Source organism: Piliocolobus tephrosceles, chromosome 16, assembly GCF_002776525.5.
Source record: "Piliocolobus tephrosceles isolate RC106 chromosome 16, ASM277652v3, whole genome shotgun sequence".
In the NCBI taxonomy this organism is placed as follows: domain Eukaryota; kingdom Metazoa; phylum Chordata; class Mammalia; order Primates; family Cercopithecidae; genus Piliocolobus; species Piliocolobus tephrosceles.
The window spans coordinates 26,034,850-26,061,878 of record NC_045449.1 but is presented as its reverse complement, the minus strand read 5'-3'; the positions used below and the strand labels follow the sequence as shown (position 1 = coordinate 26,061,878).

Genomic DNA, 27,029 nt, shown 5'->3' with positions numbered 1-27,029 from the left:
GGTGGCACAATCTCAGCTCACAGCAACCTCTGCCTTCCTGGCTCAAGCGATCCTCGTGCCTCAGCCTCCTGAACAGCTGGGATTACAAGTGTGCACCACCATGTCTAGCTAAATTTTTGTATTTTTAGTAGAGATGGGTTTTGCCATGTTGGCCAGGCTGGTCTCAAACTCCTGGCCTCACGTGATCTGCCCACCTTGGCCTCCCAAAGTGTTGGGATTACAAGAGTGAGCCACCACACGTGGCCTTTATTTTTCCAACAAGTGGAAACATTCATTAGAGAGTAGGAACGCAGATTCTGTTTGTATGCATCCTTCAGATCCTCAGACAACATGGGGATGTTTTTCTGCTAGATGGAGAAACAGTCCTCTTGTGGCTTCTGCGACTGGGCCCTCCTGTTAGACTCTGTAACCGGAAGGCAGTGATCATATTGGCTTTTCATTCCCCGCCAACAGCATCTCATCCAGGGCTCTTCTCTGAGCGCTCACTGCACCTGCCTCTGATGACCACAGGTATGGGCTCTGACAGTAATAATCCTCTGTGTCAGCATTCACACAGGAATTCCACAAGAAGACAGAGCCCGGGTGTTCAGGTCGGTTTTTTGTTTGTTTGTTTGTTTTGAGATGGAGTCTTAGTGGTGTGATCTCAGCTCACGGCAACCTCTGCCTCCCAGGTTCAAGCGATCCTCCTGCCTCAGTCTCCTGAGCAGCTGGGACTATAGGCACGCACCACCATGCCTGGCTAATTTTTGTATTTTTAGTAGAGATAGGGTTTCACCATGTTAGCCAGGATGGTCTCGATCTCCTGACCTCATGATCCACCTGCCTCGGCCTCCCAAAGTGTTGGGATTACAGGCGTGAGCCACTGTGCCCAGTCTCAGGTCGCTTTTAAATGGTCCGAGAACAGGTGCAGGTGAGTTGGGCCGTCGGTGGCACTAGAACCGAGCAGGGTCACTTCTGGCACCGATTCCTGCAGACCATCTTGTTCTCAACCTACCACCTCCCCATCACATCCTCTTTCCTGGAAGGATGGCTTCTGGGCCTCCATTGCCCTCTGGGCTCCAGAGAGGAATTCAGCCCCACCACCCGCAAGTGGCCCTGAGCTGGTGGAAGTGGTAGGGAACCAAGCATACGGCAGGACTCTGGGAACACCACTCGGATATTTTACATGAATGGCACCCCTGGAGCTGTGCGAGGGGCACATGTTAGGAGATAGTTCCCAAGGGCTGGCTTTCTCTGCTTTGTCCTGTGGCCCAGGTTCACACTGTCTTTTACCACCTCCCGTGTCCCAGCCACCTCTCTCGGGCCAGCTGCCAGAGGCGGGCTGAGCAAGAGCAGTCACCCTTAACCAGGCACCAGCCTCCAGAAACAGATGCAAAACAGCAGCTTCTAGAACAGAGTCAAAATGTAAAATGAACCCCTGGTGGGTAACTTAGCAAAGCAGGTCTCAGATACCGGGGAGTTGGGAAGTCTCCTCACCAAACTGCACAGGGGCAGGGACACAGGGGCAGGGAGGTACCTGCCTGAGAGCCTAACTCCCAGTCATTTGCTCAGCAGCCCACCAGCCACCACGTGGGGCTCGGCAACTCTGGGAAGCCTCAGCATGGAGACTGGGGCTTCAGGGGGCCTGAGGAGTGCTGGGGCAGTTGTCCTCTCTGTCAGAAGCCCCGGCAGCCTCCTCGGCCTCGGACAAGGGCCACAAAGGGGCTTCAGCACAGAGGCATCATCATAGCCCTCACCTATGGGAAGGGTCTGGACTTAGATCAGCTTACCCACCCACACAGCCGCTCTGTGGGGTACACAGGGAGGTGACCCAATACGTCCAAGGCCATGGAGCTAACGGGAGACCAACCCAGATCTCTGGCCCCGGGCGGCTCCTTGTCCTGCCTGCCTCACGTTCCAATGGTGAAGCCACAGGTACACGCAAGGAACAGGGGCCGGGTTTTCCATTTACCTTGGCCCTGGGGCTCTGGCTCAGTCCCCCAGGGGTCAGGGGAGAACCTGACAGCAGGGGGCGCTCTAGGCCTGGACATTAGACTCAGCCCAGGCCCTTTTCTCATTGACAGACATATGTGTAGTTCGCATTACCAAATGTGTGCCACGCTCCTGGGAACATTCTTTAGCGAACTTTCTGAAGAACATATGCCTCTGTGTTTCTCGTGGTATGAAAGTGGAACTGTTACTACTGGGAAGGTTCAAGAAGCTGCCCGTCAGCCTCAGCTTCCCATCTATAAAATGGGGATAGCGCCTATCCCACGAGGATGCCCCAGGGCAGGGGATCCCTCTGAGGGAGGGGGCTCGGTGGAGGGGCCCACCTGGCATTGAGCAGCTCCACCTCGGTAGCCTTCTCCCTCTCCAGCTTGCTGTAGGCCTCGCGGTGGCGCCGTGCCTCCTCCTCCAGCGCCTGCTCGGCTGTGGTCTCCTGATCCTTCACCATCTCCTCCAGCTCATGCACCCTGAGGACAGCGCAAGGGGCAAGCTCTTGGGGACTGCACTATTTCACCCCAACCCTGGCTGTGGCATGGGGGGCCCTGGGCCCTAAGACCCTGAGTCACTGGCATGCCCACCGAGGGCGTGTGGGCCAGCAGCTTTCAGAGAGATGAGCAGGGACACCACATATTTAGAGGTGGTGCCGGTCACACATGCCATGAAGGAGCAGGCCTGGCAGTCAGAAGGTGGGGCGCTCAGGGCAGCACAGGGAGGGACCGCCCCCACCAGTCCCTGCAGCCACACCTGGCTGGAAGCACTCAGGCCTCACCTCTTCTTTTTGTACTAATCCGTCCCGGCCACCCCTCTGATTAATAATTCAGCTTATTGGGCATCTTGACTCCCAAAATAGGCACATCCTGGCCAGTGGCCTGAAGTCTGCCCCAGACCTGGGACAGGGCCAGGGGCACGTAGACGTGAGGATCCCAGTGACAGCCTGGTTGGTATTTTGGTCTGGGGTACGTCTCACTGGCAACAGCCCCTCCACCAGGCTGACCTTCTGGGGTGTAGAGAAGGGCCCAAGATGGGCCCTGTGACAAGTTAGAGGACCGGACCCCTGGCCAGGGTATGTCCCCTAAGGGTCATGCCATCGGTGAGGACAACTAAACCCTGCATCCACCACTGCAGACAGCATCAGGAATGGCAGGCTCAGGGGACCTCCAGCAGCAGCAGTGCTGGACCCTTCCCACCGCCCAGCTCACACTGGCCTGTCCCCTGCAGAGCTTGTCCCTAGGAAGGGACATCAGGCTCCCGTCACTGTATGAGAGACAGTGGATCCCCACTTCCATCTTGGACCAGCCCTGTGGCTGCAGACCTCAGGGGTGGAATCCATGTGGCCTAGAGCCAAGGTCGAGCTCCAACCTGTCTCCCTGTCCCTAAGGTCCTGTCCTGGGCACCACATGTGGGCAGGGCCATGTGACAAGAGGCTGATGCGTCACAGACCCTCAGAGCTGCAAAGGCATGAGGCTGCCTCCTCCCGGAGGTCTCAGCAAGAAGGACCCCCCTTTGTTCCCCAGAGTCACAGCCAAGCCCCCAGTGCCCTGCCTGCCTGACCTGTGCACCAGCTGCGTGTTCTCTTGCTTCAGCTTGCTCTTCAGGTCCCCATTGGTCAGGCTGTCATTCTCCAGCTCTGTCACCTTCTTTTCCAGGAAGCTTACCTGCAGCAGGGGGCAGGGGTGGGGTGGAGAAGACCCCTGAGGCCACAGAACCGAGAACCTCGACGCCGTGAGGTTCATCAACAGGACCTCCAAACCACCGTGAATCCAGGAACACGGGCGGGGTGGGGGGCGGGGAACACACCAGGACCACCTATCCCCAATTCCTGGGCAGGCACAGGGTCTCCCAAGTTCCCAGACAGCAGCCCGAGCACACCCCACCTCCCCTGGGAGCAGGCATGCATTCACTCCCTTCTCCAGCCACCCGGGGCCCACCTTCTCTGTGATGTCATTGTCACAGGAGTCAATGCTGTCCCGGAACAGGTCTTCGGTGCTGCCGTTGCTGCTGCTGAAGTTGCTGCTGTGCATGAGCTGCCTGCAGGGGTGGGGAGAGGGCATCTGGCTGCAGGGGCCTTCCAGAGACAGGGGCCTACTCAGGCTACTGGCTAGGGGAGCATCCAGTACCCCAGGGGATCTGCCCCTTTAAGGAGGCCACCCTCACTCAGCCTGAGAGGGAGAGTGTTGCCAAACCCAGCAGATCATCCAGCCCAGAGGATGGCAAATGGGCTGTACAGACCCCCGGGGTTCCCTGGCAGACACAAAGAGGCACAGCTTCTCCCGCGGCCTCGGAGCCCTCTTCACGCCAGCAGGCTGACCTGCAGCTACCCAGTGACCTGAGCTGGCATGAGAGCACCCTCCTCTTCCAGTGGGGAAGCCCCCAAGGAGGTAGCCCAGCTCCATGGCCCTGGCAGAGGGTCTGGGCCTCCTGAGGCTTGAGCCTCTCCACCAAGCTGGCTCCTGCTACATCTCTGGGAACTCTGGGGGATGGCAAAGGCAGAGAATTCACCAGGCCTTGCAGAGCAGTGAGCTGGGGTGGGACTGGGCCTGGTGAGCTAACCCGTGCCTGAGGCAAAATCTAGCTGCCACCCCCAGTGACATCCCCTTCCAGCTCCCTGACAGGCAGCAGCCAGGGTCTCTGCCAAGAGGCCAACCCACCTAGCTCCTGGGCCCTTGCTGCCAGCTCCCAAAGCCCCGAGTGTGGACCTGGGGCCACACTGAGCTGCTGCAGGACTTAATCAGAGCAAAGTGACTGGCCCTGATGGCACACACTCATGTCCAGAGCCCTGCCTGCAGGAAACCTAGGGTCTCTTTATTGAGTATGGCTGCCAGCTCCAAGAGGGGGGAAGGGCACTGAACGCTGTGGGGTGCTCTGTCTCTCTCAGGGCATCCCTGGCGTGCCTGCCTGAAGTCAAGGTGACCTAGGATTTGAAGAAGGGACAAGGGGTGGGGAGAGGGCAGGGAGGAGCTGGCCCCCGTTTTTCAGAAGTGGATGCTGCCCCGGTTGCACTGCCCTGGGATGGCCTCATTCCCCTCTGCTCTCTCAGCCACATGCGGGCACCAGCTGAGTCTAGGCTGCTGGCAGGGAGCCCCGGCCAGTGGGCAGCATGGGGACAGCACTCAATTTGCCCTCCCCTGAGGTAGGCCTTACCGTCCAAAGGCTGTACTGGAGATCTTTCGGTTGGGGCTAGAGAGAGAGAGGAAACAGTCATTGAACAGAGTAAGGGCTTTCGTCCACTCCTTTACTCTGTCCCAACTGTAAGACACAAAAGTGCAGGACAAGGCCCTTCCCTCCCACTCAAAGGAATTCACTAGTCAGCTTGGTCCTGAGAAGAAACAGCCTGATTTCCTGTGGCAGAAGAAGCCCCTGGATCAACCCTCCTCTGAGAACTCTCACCTGCACAGATAGCAGGGGTCACCATGCCTGTAGCTTCTCCCTCCAGGCCCTGCTCTGGCCCCCTGGCCTCCCACTCCTGGGCTGGGCCCGGGCCTCACCTGTTGGCCTTCAGGTTTTTCAGTCGGGCTTCCAAGTCATTGAGCAGGTTGATTTTCTTGCAGCATTGAGAGCAGTAAACATCTAGCAATTCGCTGTTGTACACGTGCCGCATTTTCCTAGGCGTCTGCCCCGCACTGGTTCACAAGGGAAAGGAATCACCACCTTAATTGCTGTCCAGTCTGGTGCCCTATGCCACCCTGCTGAGCTGATTTTACTTGAGTCCCCAGTACCTTTGAACCTTGTTGGGGGAGGGGCAGGGAGTGGAAGTATAGCAACAGACCATCCCTTCTCCAACACGCTCGAAGAGAAGCCAGTGATGCATACCCATTTAACAGCTAAGGCAAACTGCGAGCTCATTTCAGAGAAAGTGGTGACTCAGGTGGGTGAGAAGGGATCACAGAGGGTCACTTGGAAGGACTCTTCAACACTGAGGCTCTAGGACACAAGATGACACACAGCCTCATGGCCCCCAGTGTGCAGCCTCCTAGGTCAGTTAATTCAGGAGGAACTTCTGACCCCTAACGAGGGTGCAAAGATAGCAACCCTAAGCCCCAGGAACAAAACTCATGCAGCTTAGGACAGCGGCAAAGGGGCCAGCTCAGGACTCGACCCCCACCCCGACCCCCTAGGATGTGCTCAGATTGGTTCTGCAACTTTTGACCCCAAATGACATCCCTGACCAAGGGGCCACCTGGAAGACACTGAAGACCCCAGGTCCGAGTAGACGTTGGTCCTGGTCTCATCATCGGGGCAAGGGCTGCTGGGGGCGCAGTCCACGTCGTCACCCTCCCCGTAGTCTTCAAACTGCTCCTCATTGCTGATAAGTGAGGTGGTGGAGTGTGTAGAAAGGTCTGAGGTCGTCATGGATGGAGTGTGGACCAGGGACCTGAGGGTCCGAAAGCACCCAAGTCAGAGGAGGACTCATGGGTCCCCAGCCACAGCCTGCGGTAGGGAAACCGAGTAGGCATTTCCCTTTAATTGGCACTACCAATTAAGTTTGTTTTTTTTTTTTTTTAGAGATGGAGTCTCGCTCTGTCACCCAAGCTGGAGTACAGTGGCACGATCTCGACTCACTGCAAGCTCCGCCTTCCGGGTTCATGCCATTCTCCTGCCTCAGCCTCCTGAGTAGCTGGGACTACAGGCGCCTGCCACGGCGCCCGGCTAGTTTTTTGTATTTTTAGTAGAGACGGGGTTTCACTGTGTTAGCCAGGATGGTCTCAATCTCCTGACCTTGTGATCCACCTGCCTTGGCCTCCCAAGTGCTGGGATGACAGGCGTGAGCCACCGCCCCCGGCCTACCGATTAAGTTTGTACTTCTTGACCTGGTAAGTACATTTCAGGGACCCTATCTAAAGGGAAACATCTCACCACAGAAAGCATCTCTGCAGTTCAAACCAGTTCTACCCATGTGACCCCAGAGGAGCAAAACACTGCTTTACAACCTAACTGTCTAGCTACAGCTAGATCAAATTATAATTATTAAATTATAATGGGAGTAAATTATTAAATTGCACAATATCAAACAGTTGTTGAAAGGTTAAAACACTTGGAGTAGTGGCCGGGCGCGGTGGCTCATGCCTGTAATCCCAGAACTTTGGGAGGCCGAAGTGGGCGGATCACGAGGTCAGGAGATGAAGACCATCCTGGCTAACACGGTGAAACCCCATCTCTATTGAAAATACAAAAAATTAGCCGGGCGTGGTGGTGGGTGCCTGTAGTCGCAGCTACTCAGGAGGTTGAGGCAGGAGAATGGCGTGAGCCCGGGAGGCGGAGCTTGCAGTGAGCCGAGATCGCGCGCCACTGCACTCCAGCCTGGGTGACAGAGAGAGACTTCACCTCAAAAAAAAAAAAAAAATTCAGTTCACAGTAGCTGTTCTCCCTATGTAGCAGCTATTCTTTTATTCCTTTATTTCCTTAATAAACTTGCTTTCACTTTATGGAGAAAAAAAAAAAACAAAACCCAAACATTGAGAGTAATATAGAAAATGAATATAATGGATCTAAAATTTTAGATACTGTAAGACTGAGTATGGTCGTCCCTTGGTATCCAAAAGAGATTTGTTCCAGGACCCCCTGTGGACACCAAAATCTGAGGATGCTCAAGTCCCAGATACGAAATGGCATAGTATTCACATACAACCTATGCATATCCTCCTGTGTACTCGAAATCATCTCTAGATTACTTATAATACCTAATGCAATGTAAATGCTATGGAAATAGTTGTTATACTGTGTTGTTTTTTGTAAGTTTGTCTTTTTTCTTTTTTTTTGGAGACAGAGTCTCGCTCTGTCGCCTGGCTGGAGTGCAGTGGTGCAACCTCCGCCTTCCAGGTTCTAGTCAATCACCTGCCTCAGCCTCCTGAGTAGCTGGGAGTAGCCTCCTCCTGCCACCACACACAGCTCATTTTGTATTTTTAGTAGAGATGGGGTTTTTGTCATGTTGGCCAGGCTGGTCTCAAATTCCTGGCCTCCGGTGATCTGCCCGCCTCAGCCTCCCAAAGTGCTGGGATTACAAGGCTGCTCCCAGAAAGCAGCACAGCCCCTCTCTCCATCCACAGCCCCAAAGGACCCCACCAAGAACATGGGGACTCTGAGAACCACTTGAGTTTGAGAAATCCTGCATTGAGATGTACTAGGTTGAACCTCATGAAATTACCTTTTTTTTTTGAAGATGGAAATGATTAAAAGTTGTCAATTTCATGTGGTTCAACCAACACGGGAACCCCTCTCTTCCCTCTCCAAGTCCCTGCAGCAGCCATAACCATCACCTTCTGGTAAGGGGTTGCCACTTGCAATCCCCTCGGCTTCCTCAGGCACAATGGTGGCAGCTTCCCACCATCCCACAGCACTGTATCCCTCAAGAGACTTGGTGAGGGCTGAGATAGAAGGGACTCCTTCCTGCCAAAACCAAAGTTAAAGATGAAACTGCTTCACTGGGAAGTCACTTAAGTGTTAATGTTGTTTTTAAATAACATTTCTGATTATGGGAATACATGCTCAATATAGCAAATACAGCAGAATAGATGGGAGGTAATTAAAACGATCAATTGGCCTGGCGCGGTGGCTCGTGCCTGTAATTCCAGCACTTTGGGAGGCTGAGGCAGGTGGATCACAAGGTCAGGAGATCGACACCATCCTGGCCAACATGGTGAAACCCCATCTCTACTAAAAATACGAAAAATTAGCCAGGCATGGTGGCGGGTGCCTGTACTCCCAGCTACTGGGGAGGCTGAGGCAGGATAATTGCTTGAACCTGGGAGGCAGAGCTTGCAGTGAGCTGAGATCATACCACTGCACTCCAGCCTGGGTGACAGAGTAAGAGTCTGTTTCAAAAAAAAAAAAAAAATTCATCCCACCATACATAAATAACTGCTTAATTTTCCAGATTAATTTTTTTCTAGGCATTTCCTAACACATATCTCTATGTTTTGTTTTTTTTGTTTTTTTTTTAAGAGATAGGGTCTTGCTAAGTTGCCCAGGCTGGAGTGCAGTGACTACTCACTGGTGTGATCCCACTACTGATCAGCACTCAAGTTTTGACCTGCTCTATTTCTGACCTGGGCCAGTTCATCCCTCCTTAGGCAACCTGGTGGTGCCCCACTCCCGGGAGGTCACCATACTGATGCTGAACTTAGTGCAGACATCTGATCAGGATAGTGCACTAGAGCCCAGAACTCCTGGGCTTCAGCGATCCTCACCTCTTAGCCTCCCAAATATCTGGGACTACAGGCACATGCCACTTGCCTGGCATATGTTTGTGTTTTTAACAAAGCTGATCTCATGGACATCTTTGTAACCTGCTTTTTTGTTGTTTTTGTTTTTGAGACAGGGTCTTGCTCTGTTGCCAGGCTGGAGTGCAGTGATGTGATCATAGCTCACTGTAACCTTAAACTCCTGGGCTCAAGTGATCCTCCTGCCTCAGTCTCCCAAAGTCCTGGGGTGATAGGTGTGAGCCACCATGCCTGGCCACAACCTTTTTGTTCTTTTTTTTTCGAGACGGAGTTTCACTCCGTCGCCCAGGCTGGAGTGCAGTGGCCGGATCTCTGCTCACTGCAAGCTCCGCCTCCCGGGTTTACGCCATTCTCCTGCCTCAGCCTCCCGAGTAGCTGGGACTACAGGCGCCCGCCACCTCGCCCGGCTGGTTTTTTGTATTTTTTAGTAGAGACGGGGTTTCACCGTGTTAGCCAGGATGGTCTCGATCTCCTGACCTCGTGATCCACCCGTCTCGGCCTCCCAAAGTTCTGGGATTAGAGGCTCGAGCCACCGCGCCCGGCCCACAACCTTTTTTAAAACTAATTGAGATCGTATATCTCATATCATCAACAGTCATTTAAAACGATTTTGTCTGCAGGACTAGCACTGAAAATAAAGTAAAATTAAATTTAAAAACTTGACTTTGCACGGCTGCCTAAAATTCCAAAACCATCCCTTCCTGTTAAGCATTTAGTATGTTTAGAATCTTTTGCTATTCAGCTAATGCCTCTGATACAAATTTTGTGCATGTTTCACATTTACTTCCTGGAGACACTTTCCAAGAACCACATTTCTGGGCTGAGAGGGCAAATAATGAGTTTCAGGCGGTTTTAACTCACTTGTCCTCTGGCAGAAACAGGCCCCCGAGTCCTCCATCCTTCTCGGCAGGACTCCCGACAGGCCCCTCCAGGCTCTGAGGGCTCTCCATGGGACTGTCCGTGTCCAACTCCTGGGGGCCCTCAGGTGGCGCCAGCGTCATATCCTCCTCCTCGTCCTCGGGAAAAAAACCGGGCTCCCTGGGGATGAGCTCGCCATCAGCAAAGGTGGGGCCTGTGACTTCGCTGCCCTGGGAAAGAAAGAGCGTGGACAAGGTAAGTGAGGCCAGCTTCCGAGGGCTCAGTGTTCCACTCAGACCGCAAGGGCATCAGCCAGGCCAAAACAGCAGGGATTGGGTGCAGGAGGCCCAGACCCTGAGACCCTAAGTGGGAACACCTGGCAGGTGATTAGTCCCAGGGACCTCTCATACTGGCTGACTCATGAGCATCTAGTGATGCTGGAACTCCCAGGAACAGCCATCCATGAAGAAGGGCCACAGGCCAGCCACTTCATTCAGGGCACCCTGGTTGGCACATCAGAGCCCCCACTGAGGCAGGGAACGTAAGGCTGATTCACGCTGACTTCCTAGAGCTAAATCAAAAGAAAAACCTCAGTTTTCTGCTCCCAAGTAGCTACTCCCTTTGCATCCCCGCCCCTCCTACCCACTGTGCCCTCACTTCCCCAGCCTCCAACCTTTATCTGCCTGGCAGATGAAAAACTGAGAGTATCTCTGATTGGTCCCCTCCTGCAACCAATCAGGCTGGTCACAGGCTAAGTTTTCATTTGCATAGAAGTATAACTTTGTAACTTCACTTTAGTCTCTGGTTGGTTGCTTTCTGCAACCAATCAGATGTTTACATAGGGTGTAACTTTGTAACTTCACTTCTTCACTTTGGCCTCTGGTCCCCTCCTGCAACCAATCAAACTGTGGGCCACTACTTCATTTACATAGGGTGTACACCAAGTAACCAATGGGAAACCTCTAGATGGTATTTAAACTCCAGAAAATTCTGCAACCAGGCTCTTGATCCCCTATGCTTGGGCCTGCTCCCACCCTGTGGAGTGTACTTTTTTTTTTCAATAAATCTGTAGACCAGGCGCAGTGGCTCACCCCTGTAATCACAGCACTTTGGGAGGCCAAGGCAGGTGGATCACCAGTCAGGAGATCGAGACCATTCTGGCTAACATGGTGAAACCTCGTCTCTACTAAAAATACAAAAAATTAGCCGGGCATGATGGCGGGCGCCTGTAGTCCCAGCTACTCAGGAGGCTGAGGCAGGAGAATGGTGTGAACCCGGGAAGTGGAGCTTGCAGTGAGCTAAGATGGCGCCACTGCACTCCAGCCTGGGTGACAGAGCGAGACTCCATCTCAAAAAATAAAATAAATGCCTGTTTTTGATGCTTCATTCTTTCCTTTTTTTTTTTTTTTTTTTGTGCATTTTGTCCAATTTTTTGTTCCAGACACCAAGAACCTTCCACTGGTAACACCACCACAAAAGTCTCTGCCAGACGAAGTCAAATGGCTTCGAAAAGGCTTCTTGGTGCCCCATGTAAGGGTACAGTCACACTGAATAGCTTTTAGGATCAACAACTCTGATCTAGTAGACTTTGCTGCAACGTGGTACAGTGAACGCTGCACAACTTGGGATCCACCCTCCATGACTCTGGGCACGTCATGGAACGTCTCTGAACCTCACTTGTCTCTGTAAATCAGGAATGGCGATGGAATCTTACAGGATCACTGTGTTGATTAAATGAGGTATTTCACGTTAGCATCTAACACACAGTAGGACCTCAATGAATAAACCCCGGCCAGAAGATATGATGCCCAGCCCAGGAGGCAACTGCCTGTCTGCGCCCTGCCACAGCTTTGCTGGGAGCAAGAACGCCAGGCCTCACTCCTGAGCGCTGCTTGTGCTGGGCCGATGACGGTGTGTGGTAAAGACATGCTGGCACCTTTTGCGTAACTCGTCAGATAGAAGAGCTTTGGCCTGGTTCAGAGCTGACCCTAGACTGAGGGGCAGCTCTCTGTAAACCATTTACTAGGGCCACTTCACCTCTGAGGAGGGAGGTACTTCTCAGGTGGCACTGCTGCTACCTGACCCACTGGAGAGGTCAGCCTGTTCCCAAGGTTCTTTGGCGTGCTCCTCAGCCAGGGCTGGCAGGGCACGCTATTAAAGGACCTGCAGTCCCGAGACTACAGAAGGGCAACAGAAACGGGCTGGGAAAAGCCTCCTGGAGTCTCAGACAGGAACAGGTTCAGGGACAGCTGAAAAAGCTGCTCAGCGACAGGCCTGGATGTGCCTGCCCAGACATGTGCAGCCGTCTGTTGCCACCAGTGAGCTGGCAGCCCTCCTGGGGGTCCATCCCCACCAGGAGACCCCTGGGCTAAAAATAGATGGCAATATTATAATGAGCCTGGTTCCTGTCTGTGCTGTGATAGGCTGAGCACCAGATGGACCAATAACATGAGCACTGGCGAGCCGGGCGTGCCAACAGCGGAGACTGTGGAGACAGGTTGTGTAATGAGAATCCCCCCAGGGTTCCAGGGCCCTTTCCACTCACATACTAATCTTGTCACATGGCTCCCAACCTATCAGATCTTGTGCCCTAAGTAAGTTCTTCATCTCCAAGCCTGAAGCTGCATCCCAGTGGAAACAAAAGGAAACCAGCATCACTAAGCAGCCATCAGGCTCCAGAGATCGAGCTGGGCATTCACATACTATCCAACCTGTGCTTCATGACAGCTCTTCAGAGCAGTGATCGTTATCCCCATTTTACTGATGGGGAAACAGAGGCTCAAAGAGTAGCATGTCAGAAGTCCTCCAGCCAGAGGGCAGGGCAGGGCCAGGCCCACTCCCCCGTCCCACCCCTGCTGCCTGCCTTCGCATCCACACACTTGATTCCATTTATCCTCGATGCCTCCCACACTTTGTGGATTTTCAAACCTCATGGTGACAACAAGGAGAGCACATTTTATAGGGACATGTGACTAATTATGAATCCTTAGCACACCCCCTAATGTAGCAACTTCCACTTAACACCCTCACAAGACACTGCAGGTTAGTGCAGGGACACCTAAGAGAAACAAGGCAGGAGGGAGAACTCGGAGTCAAGCATATTAGAACTCTTCTTGGACAATTTCCCTTTTGTATGTTTTTTAGATAAAGTTGCAGAGGAAAAGGAAGAACTTGGCCATAATAAAAACATTGCCCTCATAAGGTTTCCAGGTGGCCTGGGGTCACACGCTTCCGGAGGCAGTGGGTTCCTCTCCAGCCAGGCTGCCTGCAGGTCAGGATCATGCGGAGCCCCCTGTTGAATACACTTCCAAGTAGACTAGGGGCCATGGGAGAAGAACCATCACCCCATCTCACCGCGCTGTGCTTGTCAGGATGTCCAGAGAGCCGCCCGCTCACCCCGGCTGCACGGTCTGCATCCTCACCACAGTGGCGCCCACTGAAGGCTGGCTCTGCAGGGCTGGCGGGAGCAGCAGGGCAGGGACAGAGCCTCCCCAGTGCTCATGTTTCTAGGTGGCCGGGGTCAGCAAGTCAGGTCTGTGCCTGGGGCAGCTTCCAAGACTGCCTCTCAGAGCCCCCGTTTCCTGCCATTCCCCCATGCTGTGTGAAAAAGGTGTCCACATACAGCCATCCAGTCACAACCCAGGGACCCTAGCATGGGTGACACGTCCAGGCCTGGAGCTTGGCCTAGTGTTCCCAGGGTTTGCACGGAAAGGCTGTGTCTACTCTTTTGGGGACCTGTGGGGAAGGGACAGTGCGGTGTCCTCAGGAGGCAGCACCGGGCATCGTCTGTGGCACAGTCTGACTTGCCAGGGCTCCGTCCCTCAGGACCCAGAGCCAGCCCTGAGCTCATAGCTCCCTGTCCCCTGGGGCACAGGGCCGGCCACCATAGGCCCACAGGCTTGGCTGGTACATGGCCACACCCCCCCCAGGCTTTCTTCCACCTGCCAGGGGGCCCCGGGGTGAAGGGAGACAGCCAACTCAATGTGTTCCTCCACAAGCCCCAGGAGGTCCCTGGGGGTGGGCCTGGGTGAGGGCTCAGCTCTGGGGCCAAGGAGTCTGGGTTTCGGGCCCTGCTGGCCCAGCCACTTACAAGCCATGTGACCTTGGACAAGTGACCACCTTTGTGTACGCCTGGCTCCTCACCTACAGAATGGGGCCAGTCACCTCCACCTCAGTGGCAGCTCTAGGGGGCCATGCGTGACAATTTACACTGGAGAGTCGGCCACGGTAGGAGCCTTAAATTCTGCCTGACCTGACAGGCAACAGAGGCTGAGCCTACAGCCACGGGTCCCTGGCTGGTCAGCCAGCAATGTCCTGGACAGATGAGCAGCCAGGAGGCATGCCATTCTCCTCAGAGAAGCCAAGCCGGGGAACTACCTGAGGCCAGGGCATTTCGGAGAGAGCTGGGGAACAGGATCCAGCCAGCCACTCTGGCAGGCAGATCTGCACCCTCTGCACCCCTACCTTGCTGTCCTGCTGTCCCACCCTGTCCCCAGCAGGGAGTGGGAACCTGGAGGCACACAGCCTGCCATGGGGCCCTCTCCAGTCTTGAGAGCCGCGTTCGCCTGCCAGCAGGCCCCAAGTCACCCCCTTCCTTTGTAGGAAGTTGGCAAGGGCTGAATTCAGGGCAGCTGAAATGGCCAAGTATCAATACGCGTGGGGGACGTCCCAGCCTCAGAGTGGCCAACAACGCCACACTGTCCACACTCTCGGAGCGGATGCAGCATCTGGTCTCCTCCCTCCCCACCTCCCCCATGGGGAGCCGCCTCACAGGCACACACACCAGCACTCTGCGTTTCCCTGAGCTGACACACAGAGGACGTGGACCCCGAGTGACCTCATGTCCACCTTCCCTGTGAGAGGGAGGACCCTAAGTGGGTAGCTATGGGGATTTCCACGTCTGGACCCCAGTGGTTAGCACTGTAGGGAGCACATGGCAGATGGTTAACGTGTGCTGGTTGAACCACACTGTACTGCAGTAGGATGAGCTGGGAATAGCCCAGCCACAAGACCCTGAGACCTGGATGTCGACTCTGGTGTGATCACTGCCTGGCTGTGTGATGCTGGATCAGCTGTTTAATTTCTGGGCCTCACCTAAACACAGAGAGGGAGCCACCTGTCTGGCAGGGCTGCCACAGGGAACTAGGACGATGCCTTGTGTCATGAGGGTGCGGAACACACGGCAAAAGGAGGCGCAGGGCGGCGATAAGGACAAGCTCTGGAGTAGACGGCCAGGCCCGAGCCCTGCTCCACCATTCACCATTCATGAGCTCTGCAGCTTTAGGGTTACTGAACCGCTCAGTGCCTTAGTTTCCCCATCTATAAAATGGAGTTAACTGTGATTAGGAGTAAATGAGCTGCTACATGTCCTAAGCACTTTATGGTCTTAGCACACATAGAAAGCGCTCAAAACAAACAAACAAACAACAACAACAACAAACCCTTTGGAGTGCAGTGGTGCAATCACAGCTCACTGCAGCTTCAAACCCCCAGGACTCAAGTGATCCTCCCAGCTCCGCCTCCCAAGCAGCTAGGACTACAGGTACACACCACCACACCCCAAAACTGAACTACTATTATCATCATTGTGTTGAGGGAAAACAATCTGGGGTGCCTCTTGGCTCCCATCCAGCCCCTGGGACCCTCTCCCTCTACCCACTATGGCTCACTGGGCTGCAGCTCGGTTGGGTTTTTTTGGCTTCAGGAAGCCAGACCCGCAGGTCCAGAGCCTGCCCTCCAAACATCAGTGCCTCTTTCTCCCCGCCAGGGCCCTCTCCTGCCTACTCTCATGGAAGGTCGTCCTGCACACGACTTACACCCTTTAATAAGCATTAAGATGAGACGCTGCCTGGGGAAGGGAGTCCAAGCAGCTCTGAGGTTCCAGCTCATCCACCCCCAGCCCTGGCAACGGCCTCACTCCCCAGGCACTAACTCAGAGCCAAAGAACAGCTCTGTGGGGACGAGGCAGGGTAAAAATAGCTTGGGCAGGCACATGCCCACTTCCCTTGCAGCAAGGCACCGGCAGGCACACGTGCTGCGCTGCCGCTGGGAAGGTGTGCATGTGTGCGGTGGGGGTGGAAACATACACTAAGCCTAGTGTAGGGGAGCTCAGTGGCTGCCCGGGCTAGGCCTGTGAAGAATCTCTCACCCCACACCCAGCCAACCAACAGCCCCGTAACGAGATGGGCTGCGTCAAGGTCTCACGGGGTCCTCCCCACGGGCAGCAGGAAATTCAGCTTATTGAGCTAACTCACAGGTGCCAATGCCCCCAGGTCCACAGGGAAGGGATGTGATTGCCGGGGCTGGGGTCTTCTACACTCCATTGTGGCTTGGCTGCTCTCATCATGAAAAGGTGGTGCTGCAGAGGTTGGTGCGCAATCCTGGCTGTAACTGACTCCTGCTGCAGCTGCCAACCCTGGCTCTGGGTCAGCCCTTGCTCTGCAGAGTGCAAGGCTGGGTACTTATCAGTTGCTGATAAGAGGTTTTGGTTCAACAGAGAGTTGCCCAGGCACCAGCCAAGGCAAGGGTGGGATAAAGGGGGTTCAAGCATCCACCCAGAGGCAGTGCCTCGGCCTTGCCTTCTGAACAACAAGCAACCTCAGACACAAGGCCTCGGCTCACCCCGACAGAGCCAGGGGTAAGCATGGGAGCACCAGGTCACAAGCATTATCCCACACCTCAGCTAGCTCCGGGGACTGACCGCATACTGTGAGATCAAAGCTCTGCAGCCCAGAGCTTCCTGCTGTGACCAAGAAGAAAAGCTGCGCTGCCACGTTCCATCCCCAGAGTGGCTCAGAGGCCCTGGGGTGTCAGGAAGGGACCCAGTGCCCCATTCCTCCAGCTAAACTCCCTCCCAGGGGATGGCAGCTAAGGGAGGGCAGCTTCCAGGCTCTCTCCTCCCAGCCAGGGGTCCCAGGATCCACCTCCTGAAACTCACCCCAGAAAGGGTGTGGCCAGGAGCTCAAGACCATCCCTCAGCAGGGCCCACTGCTCCCGCCCTGGAGCTTCTAGGAGCGAATCTTGTGTAGACACCCGGCTGCTGGTCTCCACTTCCATCCTAAGGTGGGCCTGCAGGTCCCAGGAGCAGGGGCAACCGGGACAACTGGGGTTCCCCAGGTGCTCATTCATCTCAGAAGCAAGCAGGTTTTGATTCTTGCATCACCCCCGGGGGGAGGTAATAAATCACCCTATTTTACAGATGGAGAGACTGAGGCTCTCGGGCAGATTTGATTCAGTCCTGGATCTGGCACTTATTGGCTGTGGAACTCAGGCTGGTGCTGAACAGAAGAGAAAGCGAAAGCCATGCTTGTGTTTCTCCAGAACTCTCATGACATTTACATAAAGCAAAGGCGGTCACTCGACAAGTTCTGCTGCTGCACAAACATCACTGCGGAAGGGCTGCTGAAGCCCACACTGCCTTGCTTTCAGTGTTTTCATCACAACTCTTGAGCTGTCTCTCTCCGATCTCACACCCTCACCCCAACACACACACTGCTGCTAAGGCAGCGTCAGAGGAGCCCACAGAGAGGAAGCGGGGTGTGTGCCGAGGTTCCCAGGAAGACTCAGAAATGAGAGATGTCAGATAGCCTCCCGGGAGCTCAACTAAAACAGAGATGCACACATTTCCTGAAGCTGAGCAGACGGACTGAAGTACTAAGGGATCTAAAGACAGAGCCTGTCCTCAGGGAGGGGCTAAGCGGGTGGTCTTCTGGGCAGCACCAAGAGGGAGGGTCTGAGGCCCACCCGGGCCGCGTCCACCCAGGCACTGGCCAGAGGTGTTGGGTCTGGCTGGTCAGCACATCCAGCCTGCCCTGAAGGCTGTGCGGCCTGCCTCAACATTCCACACCTGTCCAGCCCTTGGCCCTTGTGTCCGAGTTCACGCAGCACCCACTTCTAGGAGCCTGCTGACAGAGAGAGAAGGGCTGCCCAAGCTCACGGGAGTGCATTTCTCACCGCAAAGGGATCCACTGGCTCTGCACGTCCATCTAGGGACAATCGGTGAGCATGAGTGGACTCAGATTGTGGGGTGTGGGAAAAGCCAGTAAGATCTGGTTTTCGAGCCCATTAGGATGCAGACCAGACCCTGGACCGTGGTGTGATCCCACTGGAAACATCGTGAACAGCTGGGTCACCCACTGTGGGGGACGCTTTCACTCCTCTCCACTTCCGTTCCAATAACAAGTGAGCATGTCAACGGCTGGCAGTTAAAACCGGGCCGGGCACAGTGGCTCACACCTGTAATCCTAGAACTTTGGGAGGCTGACTTGAGCCCAGGAGTTTGAAACCAGCATAGGAAACATGGCAAAACCCTGTCTCTACAAAAAATACAGAAAGTTAGCCAGGTGTGGTGGCACATGCCTGTTGTCCCAACTACTCGAGAGGCTGCGGATAGACAATCACCTGAGCCCAGGAAGTCAAGGCTGTGATGGTGCCACTACACTCCAGCCTGGGCAAATGGGAGCGAGACCTGTCTAAAAATAAATTAACTAAAATAAAATAAAACAAAACATATTACTAAAAATCTAAGCCAGGCACTGCGTGGCTGTAAACTCAACTACTTGGGAGGCTGAGGCAGGAGGACTGCTTGAACCTAGGAGTTCAAGGCCTACCTGGGTAACATGGCAAGACCCCCACATCTTTAAAAAAAAAAAAAACTAATAGACGAGAGAAACAAAGGAATAAAAAAATGCTTGAATCACCCAAAAGGACAGAAGACTGATAGTCAGAATACATAAGGAACTCAAACAACTCAATAGCAAAAAAACAAAAAATTCAATTTAAAAATAGGCAAAAGATCTGAACAGGTATTTCTCCAAAGGCAACACACAGATGGCCAAACAAGTATATGAAAAAATGTTCAACATCACAAATCATCAGGGAAACACAAATCAAAACCACAATGAGATACCACATCACCCTAGTAAGAACGGCTATCATCAAAATGACAGAAAATAACAAATGCTGGCAAGGATGTGGAGAAAAGGGAACTCTCATACACTGTTAATGGGACTGTAATTCTATTTATATATATATTTTTTGAGATGGAGTCTCACCCTGTCGCCCAGGCTGGAGTGCAATGGCACGATCTTGGCTCACTGCAACCTCCACCTCCCGGAATCAAATGATTCTCCTGCCTCAGCTTCCCGAGTAGCTGGGATTACAGGCGCACGCCACCACACCCAGCTAATTTTTTGTGTCTTTAGTAGAGACAGGGTTTCATCATATTGGCCAGACTGGTCTCAAACTCCTGACCTCATGGTCTGCCCACCTTAGCCTCCCACAGTGCTGGGATTATAGCTGTGTGCCACCATGCCTGGCTGGGACTGTAATTATTAATAGAACAATCATTATGGACAATGGTATAGAGGTTCCTCAAAGAACTTAAACTACCATATGATCCAACAATTCCTCTACTAGGTATACACACAAAATAAAAGAAATCAGTATGTCAAAGAGAGATCTGCATTCCCACATTTATTGCAGCACAATTCACAACAGCCAAAATATGGAGTCAACTAAGTATCCATCAACAGATGAATGCATTTTTAAAATGGGGTGTATATATACACAATGGAATACTATTCAGCCATAAAAAAGAATAAAAATCCTGTCATTTGTGACATGGATGAACCTAGAGAACATTGTGTTAAGTGAAAGAAGCCTAGCAGAGAAGGACAAACAGCATGATGTCATTCCTATGCAGAATCTAAAGAAGTTACCCATTGAAGCAGAAAGTAGAATGGTGGTTACCAGAGGCTGGAGAGGGTAGGAGAAGGAAGGATGGGGAAAGGTTGGTCAACAGGCATGAAGCTACAGTCAGATGGGAGGACTAAGTCCTGGTGTTCTATTGTACAGTAGGATTACTACAGTTAACAATAATGTGTATTTAAAAACAGCAAGAAGATAGCATTTTGAATGTTCTCACCACAAAGAAATGACAAGTGTTTGAAGTGGTGGTTATGCTAACGACCCTGATTTGATCATTCTACAATACATATGTATGTCAAAACATCATACTGTACTCTCTAAATACGTACACTTGTGTGTCAATTAAAAACTTAAAGATTAGGTAAGATAAAAACTCTACCACATCAGTAATACTTTAAAGAAAATGGAGTAAACAATCCTATTAAAAGATCAATATTGTCAGAGTAAATTAAAAACAACTAACTACGTGCCACTTACAAGAAACACAATTGAAATTTAATAAGATGTAACACTTTTATATCTATGCATCTAACAGTTTCAAAACATAAAGCAAAACTTGCAGGTGGCCAGGAGCTCCAGGCCAGCCTGGGAAACATAATGAGACTCCATCTCTACCAAAAAACAGAAAGAAAAAAAAAAGAGTAAAAAAAAAAAAAAGTAAAAAAAAAAAAAAAAAAAGCCAGGTGGTACATGCCCGTAATCCCAGCTGCTTGGGAGGCTGAGGCCAAAGGATTGCTCGAGGCTGGCCGGGCGCGGTGGCTCAAGCCTGTAATCCCAGCACTTTGGGAGGCCGAGACGGGCGGATCACGAGGTCAGGAGATCGAGATCATCCTGGCTAACATGGTGAAACCCCGTCTCTACTAAAAAATACAAAAAAAAATCTAGCCGGGCGAGGTGGCGGGCGCCTGTAGTCCCAGCTACTCAGGAGTCTGAGGCAGGAGAATGGCGTAAACCCGGGAGGTGGAGCTTGCAGTGAGCTGAGATCCGGCCACTGCACTCCAGCCTGGGCAACAGAGCGAGACTCCGTCTCAAAAAAAACAAAAACAAAAACAAAGGATTGCTCGAGGCCACGAGTTCGAGGATGCAGTGAGCTATGACTGCACCTGGGTGACAGGGCTCAAGATTCTGTCTTTAATAATAATAATAATGGTTATATTTATTAATTATAAATAATAATTATTATAATTATATTTATATATTAATAATTATAAATATTATTATTATTATTATTATTATTATTGATGGAATAAGCAAACAAGATAATTAGAGAAGATACAGAAGACCGGAACAACACAAACTTGAGACTGATACAGACACAACACTACACTCAACAACTGCAGAATAAAACCAGTAGATTAAAGGCTAATGAGAAACTGGATACTTGCACAATACCAAGGAATCACCCTACAGATTGCTGCAAAACACCAAAGCACCCCACATACCTCTACCAGGGAGAACACAGGCTATTGTCCCTTTAATGCAGAGATCAAATGTGATGCCTAAGAGGTATGCAATATCACCTACAATGTGGGCTTAACGAAGCATTTAACTCAATTCGAATCAAGCCTTAGGATCTAACTTCTACCAAATGGAAAAACGGGATAGAAGAAGTTACACATCACCACAGGGAAGATGTGGGGAAAAGAAAGAGATCAGCCTGTTACTGTGTCTATATAGAAGGAAGCAGACATAAGAGACTCCATTTAGTTCTGTATTTGAAATGCTGTTAATCTGTGACCCTACCCCCAACTTTGTCCTTGCAAGAGACATGTGCGAAGGTGATTTAAGGTTAAAAAGATATTGGGCTGTGCAGGATGTGTCTTTGTTAAACAAGTACCTGAAAGAAGCTTGATGGTTAAAAATCCTGCCCGTCCCTGGGCAATGGAACATCTCTGTGTAAAACCCATTGTGTGCCTTGTTTACTGAGTAAGGAGAAACCGCCTTTAGGAATAAGGTGGGGCTTGCTGGAGCAATACTGCTAAAAGGTTTAGGGAGATGTTTGCATATGCATCTCAAGGCACAGCATTTTCCTTTAAACTTATCCATGTTACAAGGATTTTTGTTCTTATGTCTTACAGCTGATTTCCTCCCTACAATGATCCTATTTTCTAGCTACTCCCCTATCGTTTAGATGGTAAAGATAATTATCAATAAATACTAAGGGAACTCAGAGGCCGGTGCCAGTGTGGGTCCTCTGAAAACACAGCACTGGTCCCCTGGGTCCCGCTTTTCTTTCTCTATACTTTGTCTCTGTGTATTATTTCCTTTTCTCAAGTCTCTCGTCCCACCTAACGAGAAGCACCCACAGGTGTGGAGGGGCAGGCCACCCCTTCAGGAAGATGCATATTTTTTTTTATTTTTCATTTTTATTTTTTTAATTTAATTTTTTTTTTTTTTTTTTTTTTTTTTGAGATGGAGTCTCGCTCTGTCGCCCAGGCTGGAGTGCAGTGGCTGGATCTCAGCTCACTGCAAGCTCCGCCTCCTGGGTTCACGCTACTCTCCTGCCTCAGCCTCCGGAGTAGCCGGGACTACAGGCGCCCACCACCTCGCCTGGCTAGTTTTTTTGTATTTTTTAGTAGACGGGGTTTCACCGTGTTAGCCAGAATGGTCTCGATCTCCTGACCTTGTGATCCGCCCGTCTCGGCCTCCCAAAGTGCTGGGATTACAGGCTTAAGGCATTTCTAACAAGTTCTTGGGTGATGCGGATGCCGCTCGTCCCGGGACCACACTTTGCGAACCACTGTTCTAGATTAACTGAGAGACATAGAAACCGAATATCATCCTTGATTAGATCCCAGATCAAACAAACAAACCACCACCCAGCTGTAAAAGACCTTTTGAGGATAAATAAGGAAGACAGAATCTGGAGTAGATATTGGGTGATGCCAGGGAACTATGCTTAATTTTGTCAGGTGTGTTAATGGCATATCATTGTGAAGGAAAATGTCCTTAGTTTCGATAATATTTCGTTTAATTTCTTTTCAAATAGCTCATTTGAAAAGAAACTTGGTTCATTTGAAAATTACAGGCCAGGCACAGTGGCTCACACCTGTAATCCCAGCACTTTGGGAGGCCAAGGCGAGCGGATCATGAGGTCAGGAGTTCAAGACCATCCTGGCCAATATGGTGAAACCCTGTCTCTACTAAAAATACAAAAAAATTAGCCGGGTGTGGTGGCAGACGCCTGTAATCCCAGCACTTTGGGAGGCTGAGGCGGGCGGATCATGAGGTTAGGAGTTTGAGATCATCCTGGCTAACACAGTGAAACCCTGTCTCTATTAAAAATACAAAAAAATTAGCTGGTCGTGGTGGCGGGCTCCTGTAGTCCCAGTTACTCGGGAGGCTGAGGCGGGGGAATGGTATGAACCAATGAGGCGGAGCTTGCAGTGAGCTGAGGTCGCACCACTGCACTCCAGCCTGGGTGACAGAGAGAGAAAACGTCTCCAAAAAAAAAAAAAAAAAAGAAGTAAACATTGTATGGAAACATGAAAAAATAGCCTGCCCAAAATTTGCTGCTGAACTAGTTAAGGAAAGTGTTACTGCCTGTCTTTTGGATAAAAGGTATTTTAACTAGGATGGGATGATACCTCATTATAGTTTTCATTTGCATTTCTGTGATGATCAATGATGTTGAGCACCTTTCTTATGCCTGTTTGCCATTTATATAAGTTACATATAATAGAAATGTCTATTCAGATCTTTTGCCGATTTTTTGATCGGTTTATTCGCTTTTTCCAGACAGGTGCGGCTCTACTTAAAAGGATATGAAGAAGTGAAGTCATCCTGAAAGAATACTATCCTAGAGGGTACAGTCCACAGAAACTGGAGCCCGATGGACCAACATGAGCTTCGAGGATGAAATGAGAACAGAATGATGAGCAGTCTTGGTTTCGAATGATCAGATCAAGAGGCAATGGATGGCTGAGGTCATAAGAATGATCCGGCCTCTAAACGACCATTCACAGTCCTAACAGTCCTAGAAATGTTTCCAAATAGAGCAGGTGGTCAAGAGCCATCCCCAGGGGGTCCCTCACCCACGGGCCTTTGCCTGAAAGCAGAACTGCCTCCCCTCTACTCTGCCAGGCTTTGCCTACCCTCCTCTTCCTCTTCCCCCTTCCCTTGAAGGAAGTTCCCAAGACCCTTTTCTGTTATGGGCTGAATCCTGTTCCCTCTAAAATTCATATATTGAAGTCCTAATCCCTAGTACTTCAGAATGTGACTGTATCTGTAGATAGAGTCTTTATAGAGGTAATTCAGGCCAGGTGTGGTGGCTCACACCTATAATCCCAGCACTTTGGGAGGTTGAGGTGAGTGGATCACTTGAGGTCAGGAGTTCAAGAGTAGCCTGGCCAACATGTTGAAATCCTGTCTCTACTAAAAACACAAAAATTAGCCAGGCGTGGTGGCACATGCCTGTAGTCCCAGCTACTCGGGAAGCTGAGGCAGGAGAATCACTTGAACCTGGGAGGTGGAGGTTGCAGTGAGCCAAGATAGTGCCACTGCACTCCAGGCTGGGCAACAGAGGGAGACTCTGTCTCAAAACAACCAACCAGAAAATAATAATAATAATAATAATAATAATAAAGAGGTAATTCAGTTAAAATGAAGTCCTAATGGGTTGGTCCTGATGGGTTGACCCTAACACAACGTGACTGGTGCCCTTACAAGAGGAGATTAGGACACACACAAAGGAAACACCATGTGAAGACACAGGGAGAAGATGGCTGTCTGCAAGCCAAGGAGAGAGGCCTCAGAAGAAACCAACCCTGCTGGCACCCTGATGTTAGACTTCAGCCTCCAGAATTGTGATAAAACATACTTTGGTTGTTAAAGCTGCGCAGTCTGTGGTCCTTCGCTATGACAGCCGTAGCAGACCAACAGACCAATATACCAATATCCCTTCTCTGCCCCTAAGAAGCCTATGTGGAAACCCCTACTCAAGCTCAGTGTGGATTTTTTGCCTACCTTGTCACCCTGATGACAAAAACAAATTTTTTCAAGGTTAATTCAATTAAACCTTTATTTTTTTATTTTTTGAGATAGAGTCTTGCTTTGTCACCCAGGCTGGAGTGCAGTGGCACAATCTCAGCTCACTGCAACCTCCGTCTCCTGGGTTCAAGCAATTTTCCTGCCTCAGCCTCCCGAGGAGCTGGGATTACAGGCGCCCGCCACCACGCCCAGCTAATTTTTGTATTTTTAGTAGAGATGGGGTTTCACCATATTGGCCAGGCTGGTCCTGAACTCCTGACCTCAAGTGACCCACCTGCCTCAGCCTCCTAAAGTGCTGGGATTACAGGTGTGAGCCAGTGTGCCCAGCCAATTCAACCTTTAAAGAGAACTACAGATGGTCCTCAACTACAATGGTTTGACTTACAATTTTTTTTTTTTTTTGAGACAAGGTCTCACTCTGTCAACCAGGCCGGAATGCAGTGGCACCATCTCGGCTCACTGCAATGCCCCCTTCCTGGGTTCAAGTGATTCTCCTGCGTCAGCCTCCCAAATAGCTGGGATTACAGGTGCCCACCACCACACCTGGCTAATTTTTGTATTTTCAGTACAGATGGGGTTTCGCCACGTTGTCCAGGCTAGTCTCAAACTCTTGGCCTCAAGTGATCCATCCACCTTGGCCTCCCAATGTGCTGGGATCACAGGCCACCATAAGCCACTGTGCCAGGGCTGACTCTGATTTTTCAACTGTATGATGGTGCAAAGTGATCCACAGTCAGCAGAAGTCATACTTTAAGTACCCATAAGAACATTGTTTTTCACTTTCAGCATAGTACTTAATAAATTACATGGGACATAAAACACTTTATTGTAAAACAGGCTCTCTGTTAGATGATTTTGCCCAACTGTAGGCTAAAGTAAGTGTTCTGGGCACATTTAAGGTAGCCTAGGCTAAGTTACGGTTTTTGGTATGTGAGATGTATTAAATGCACTTTTTTAAACTTATGACACTTCCAATATACGATGGGTTTATCGTGACGTAACCCCATCAAGAAGCATCTGTAACTGGATTTCTAGAACCTACTCAAGAGACTCAGGGATTTATTTTTGGTCTGTCCTAAAAAAAAAAGGAGGGGGGGTTGTATTCTCTTTCACGATTAGTTTGAAATACAGCTGCTTCTTAAGAGATGATATTTTGTTGAAACCAAAGCTTGGTGAATCTATGATTATCAGGATGGCATTCTATAAACACTATTTATATGCCAATCTAAGTAAGTTATTTCCTTTTCTTTTTCTTTTTTTTTTTTTTTTTTTTTTTGAGATGGAGTCTCACTCTGTCGCCAGGCTGGAGTACAATGGCACGATCTCGGTTCACTGCAACCTCCGCCTCCCGGGTTCAAGTGATTCTCCTGCCTCAGCCTCCTGAGTAGCTGGGACTACAGGCGCACACCATCACACCCAGCTCGTTTTTGTATTTTTAGTAGAGACAGGGTTTCACCATGTTAGCCAGGATGGTCTCGATCTCCTGACCTTGTGATCCTCCTGCCTCGGCCTCCCAAAGTGCTGGGATTACAGCCACGAGCCACCGTGCCTGGCCAGGTCCATTTTCTTGTGTGTTCTCTCAGTAGTATAAGTATTCTATTTTAATTTTAGAGAAGCATATGCACAGTTCAGAGACGTTAGAATTGCAAAGGCAATTTCTGTTTGCCCAAAACTGTATTTAGTATAGTTATAAGACAAATGTAAAAGGTGTTTTACCTACACAGCAACTGGTTTACAAGAGAAGAAATCAGCAGTTAGCCCTGGAGTCACAGGCCCTCGCACAAGGAGCCTTTTACCCTGGGTCAGGCTGCCTCTGTGACCAGCAGCGCTCAGTAACTGAACACGATATTACCAGTTTCTCCGTGCCAGGCAGTATTTCTGGCTACTTGACATCTGGAGCATTTTCCTCTCTCTGTTGTGGTCAGTGTGGGAAGGAGGACTGCTACTGCCCCCGGGACACGTGGGCACCCTGCTAAGAGGGATGCCAGCTGGCCTGTGACATGGCCCAAACCTGGGCCCCACCCCCGCCACTCCACAGCAGTCTGGAGCTGGTTTGTAACCAAGGTGCAGCTGAATTTAGCTCAGTGAATCATCTCCAAGGAAAACCCACAGAGAAAGTGAACTCACCTTTTAACCAAGTCCTTGATGGGGTATGATTGTCCCAACAAAGCCCTGGTCCCAGATCTGAGTGCCCCGGTAAGTCCATTTCCTAAACAAAAGGTGTCTGAAGAGGCTATCTAGCCTACCCTCTGCCCTGCAAACAGAGCCAAC

The 27,029-nt window shown here is 51.1% G+C and overlaps 1 protein-coding gene across 2 annotated transcripts in view; it reads right to left on the bottom strand.

Moving 5' to 3' along the window:
- Positions 1-27,029, bottom strand: part of RAB11FIP4 (RAB11 family interacting protein 4) — a 49,467-nt gene that overhangs the window by 10,459 nt on the left and 11,979 nt on the right. Inside the window, exons 1-8 of one of the 2 annotated variants that reach the window (XM_023182896.3) lie at positions 16,999-17,333; positions 10,065-10,291; positions 6,164-6,358; positions 5,472-5,606; positions 5,128-5,163; positions 3,915-4,014; positions 3,538-3,641; positions 2,313-2,453 (exon numbers count right to left, since the gene is read on the bottom strand). In XM_023182896.3, coding sequence (XP_023038664.1) covers positions 2,313-2,453; positions 3,538-3,641; positions 3,915-4,014; positions 5,128-5,163; positions 5,472-5,606; positions 6,164-6,358; positions 10,065-10,204 — 851 coding nt within the window. In that variant the 5' untranslated portion in view covers positions 10,205-10,291; positions 16,999-17,333. Of the gene's footprint in view, positions 1-2,312; positions 2,454-3,537; positions 3,642-3,914; positions 4,015-5,127; positions 5,164-5,471; positions 5,607-6,163; positions 6,359-10,064; positions 10,292-16,998; positions 17,334-27,029 lie in introns of those variants that run through there. The other variant, XM_023182895.1, reaches the window with a different exon arrangement.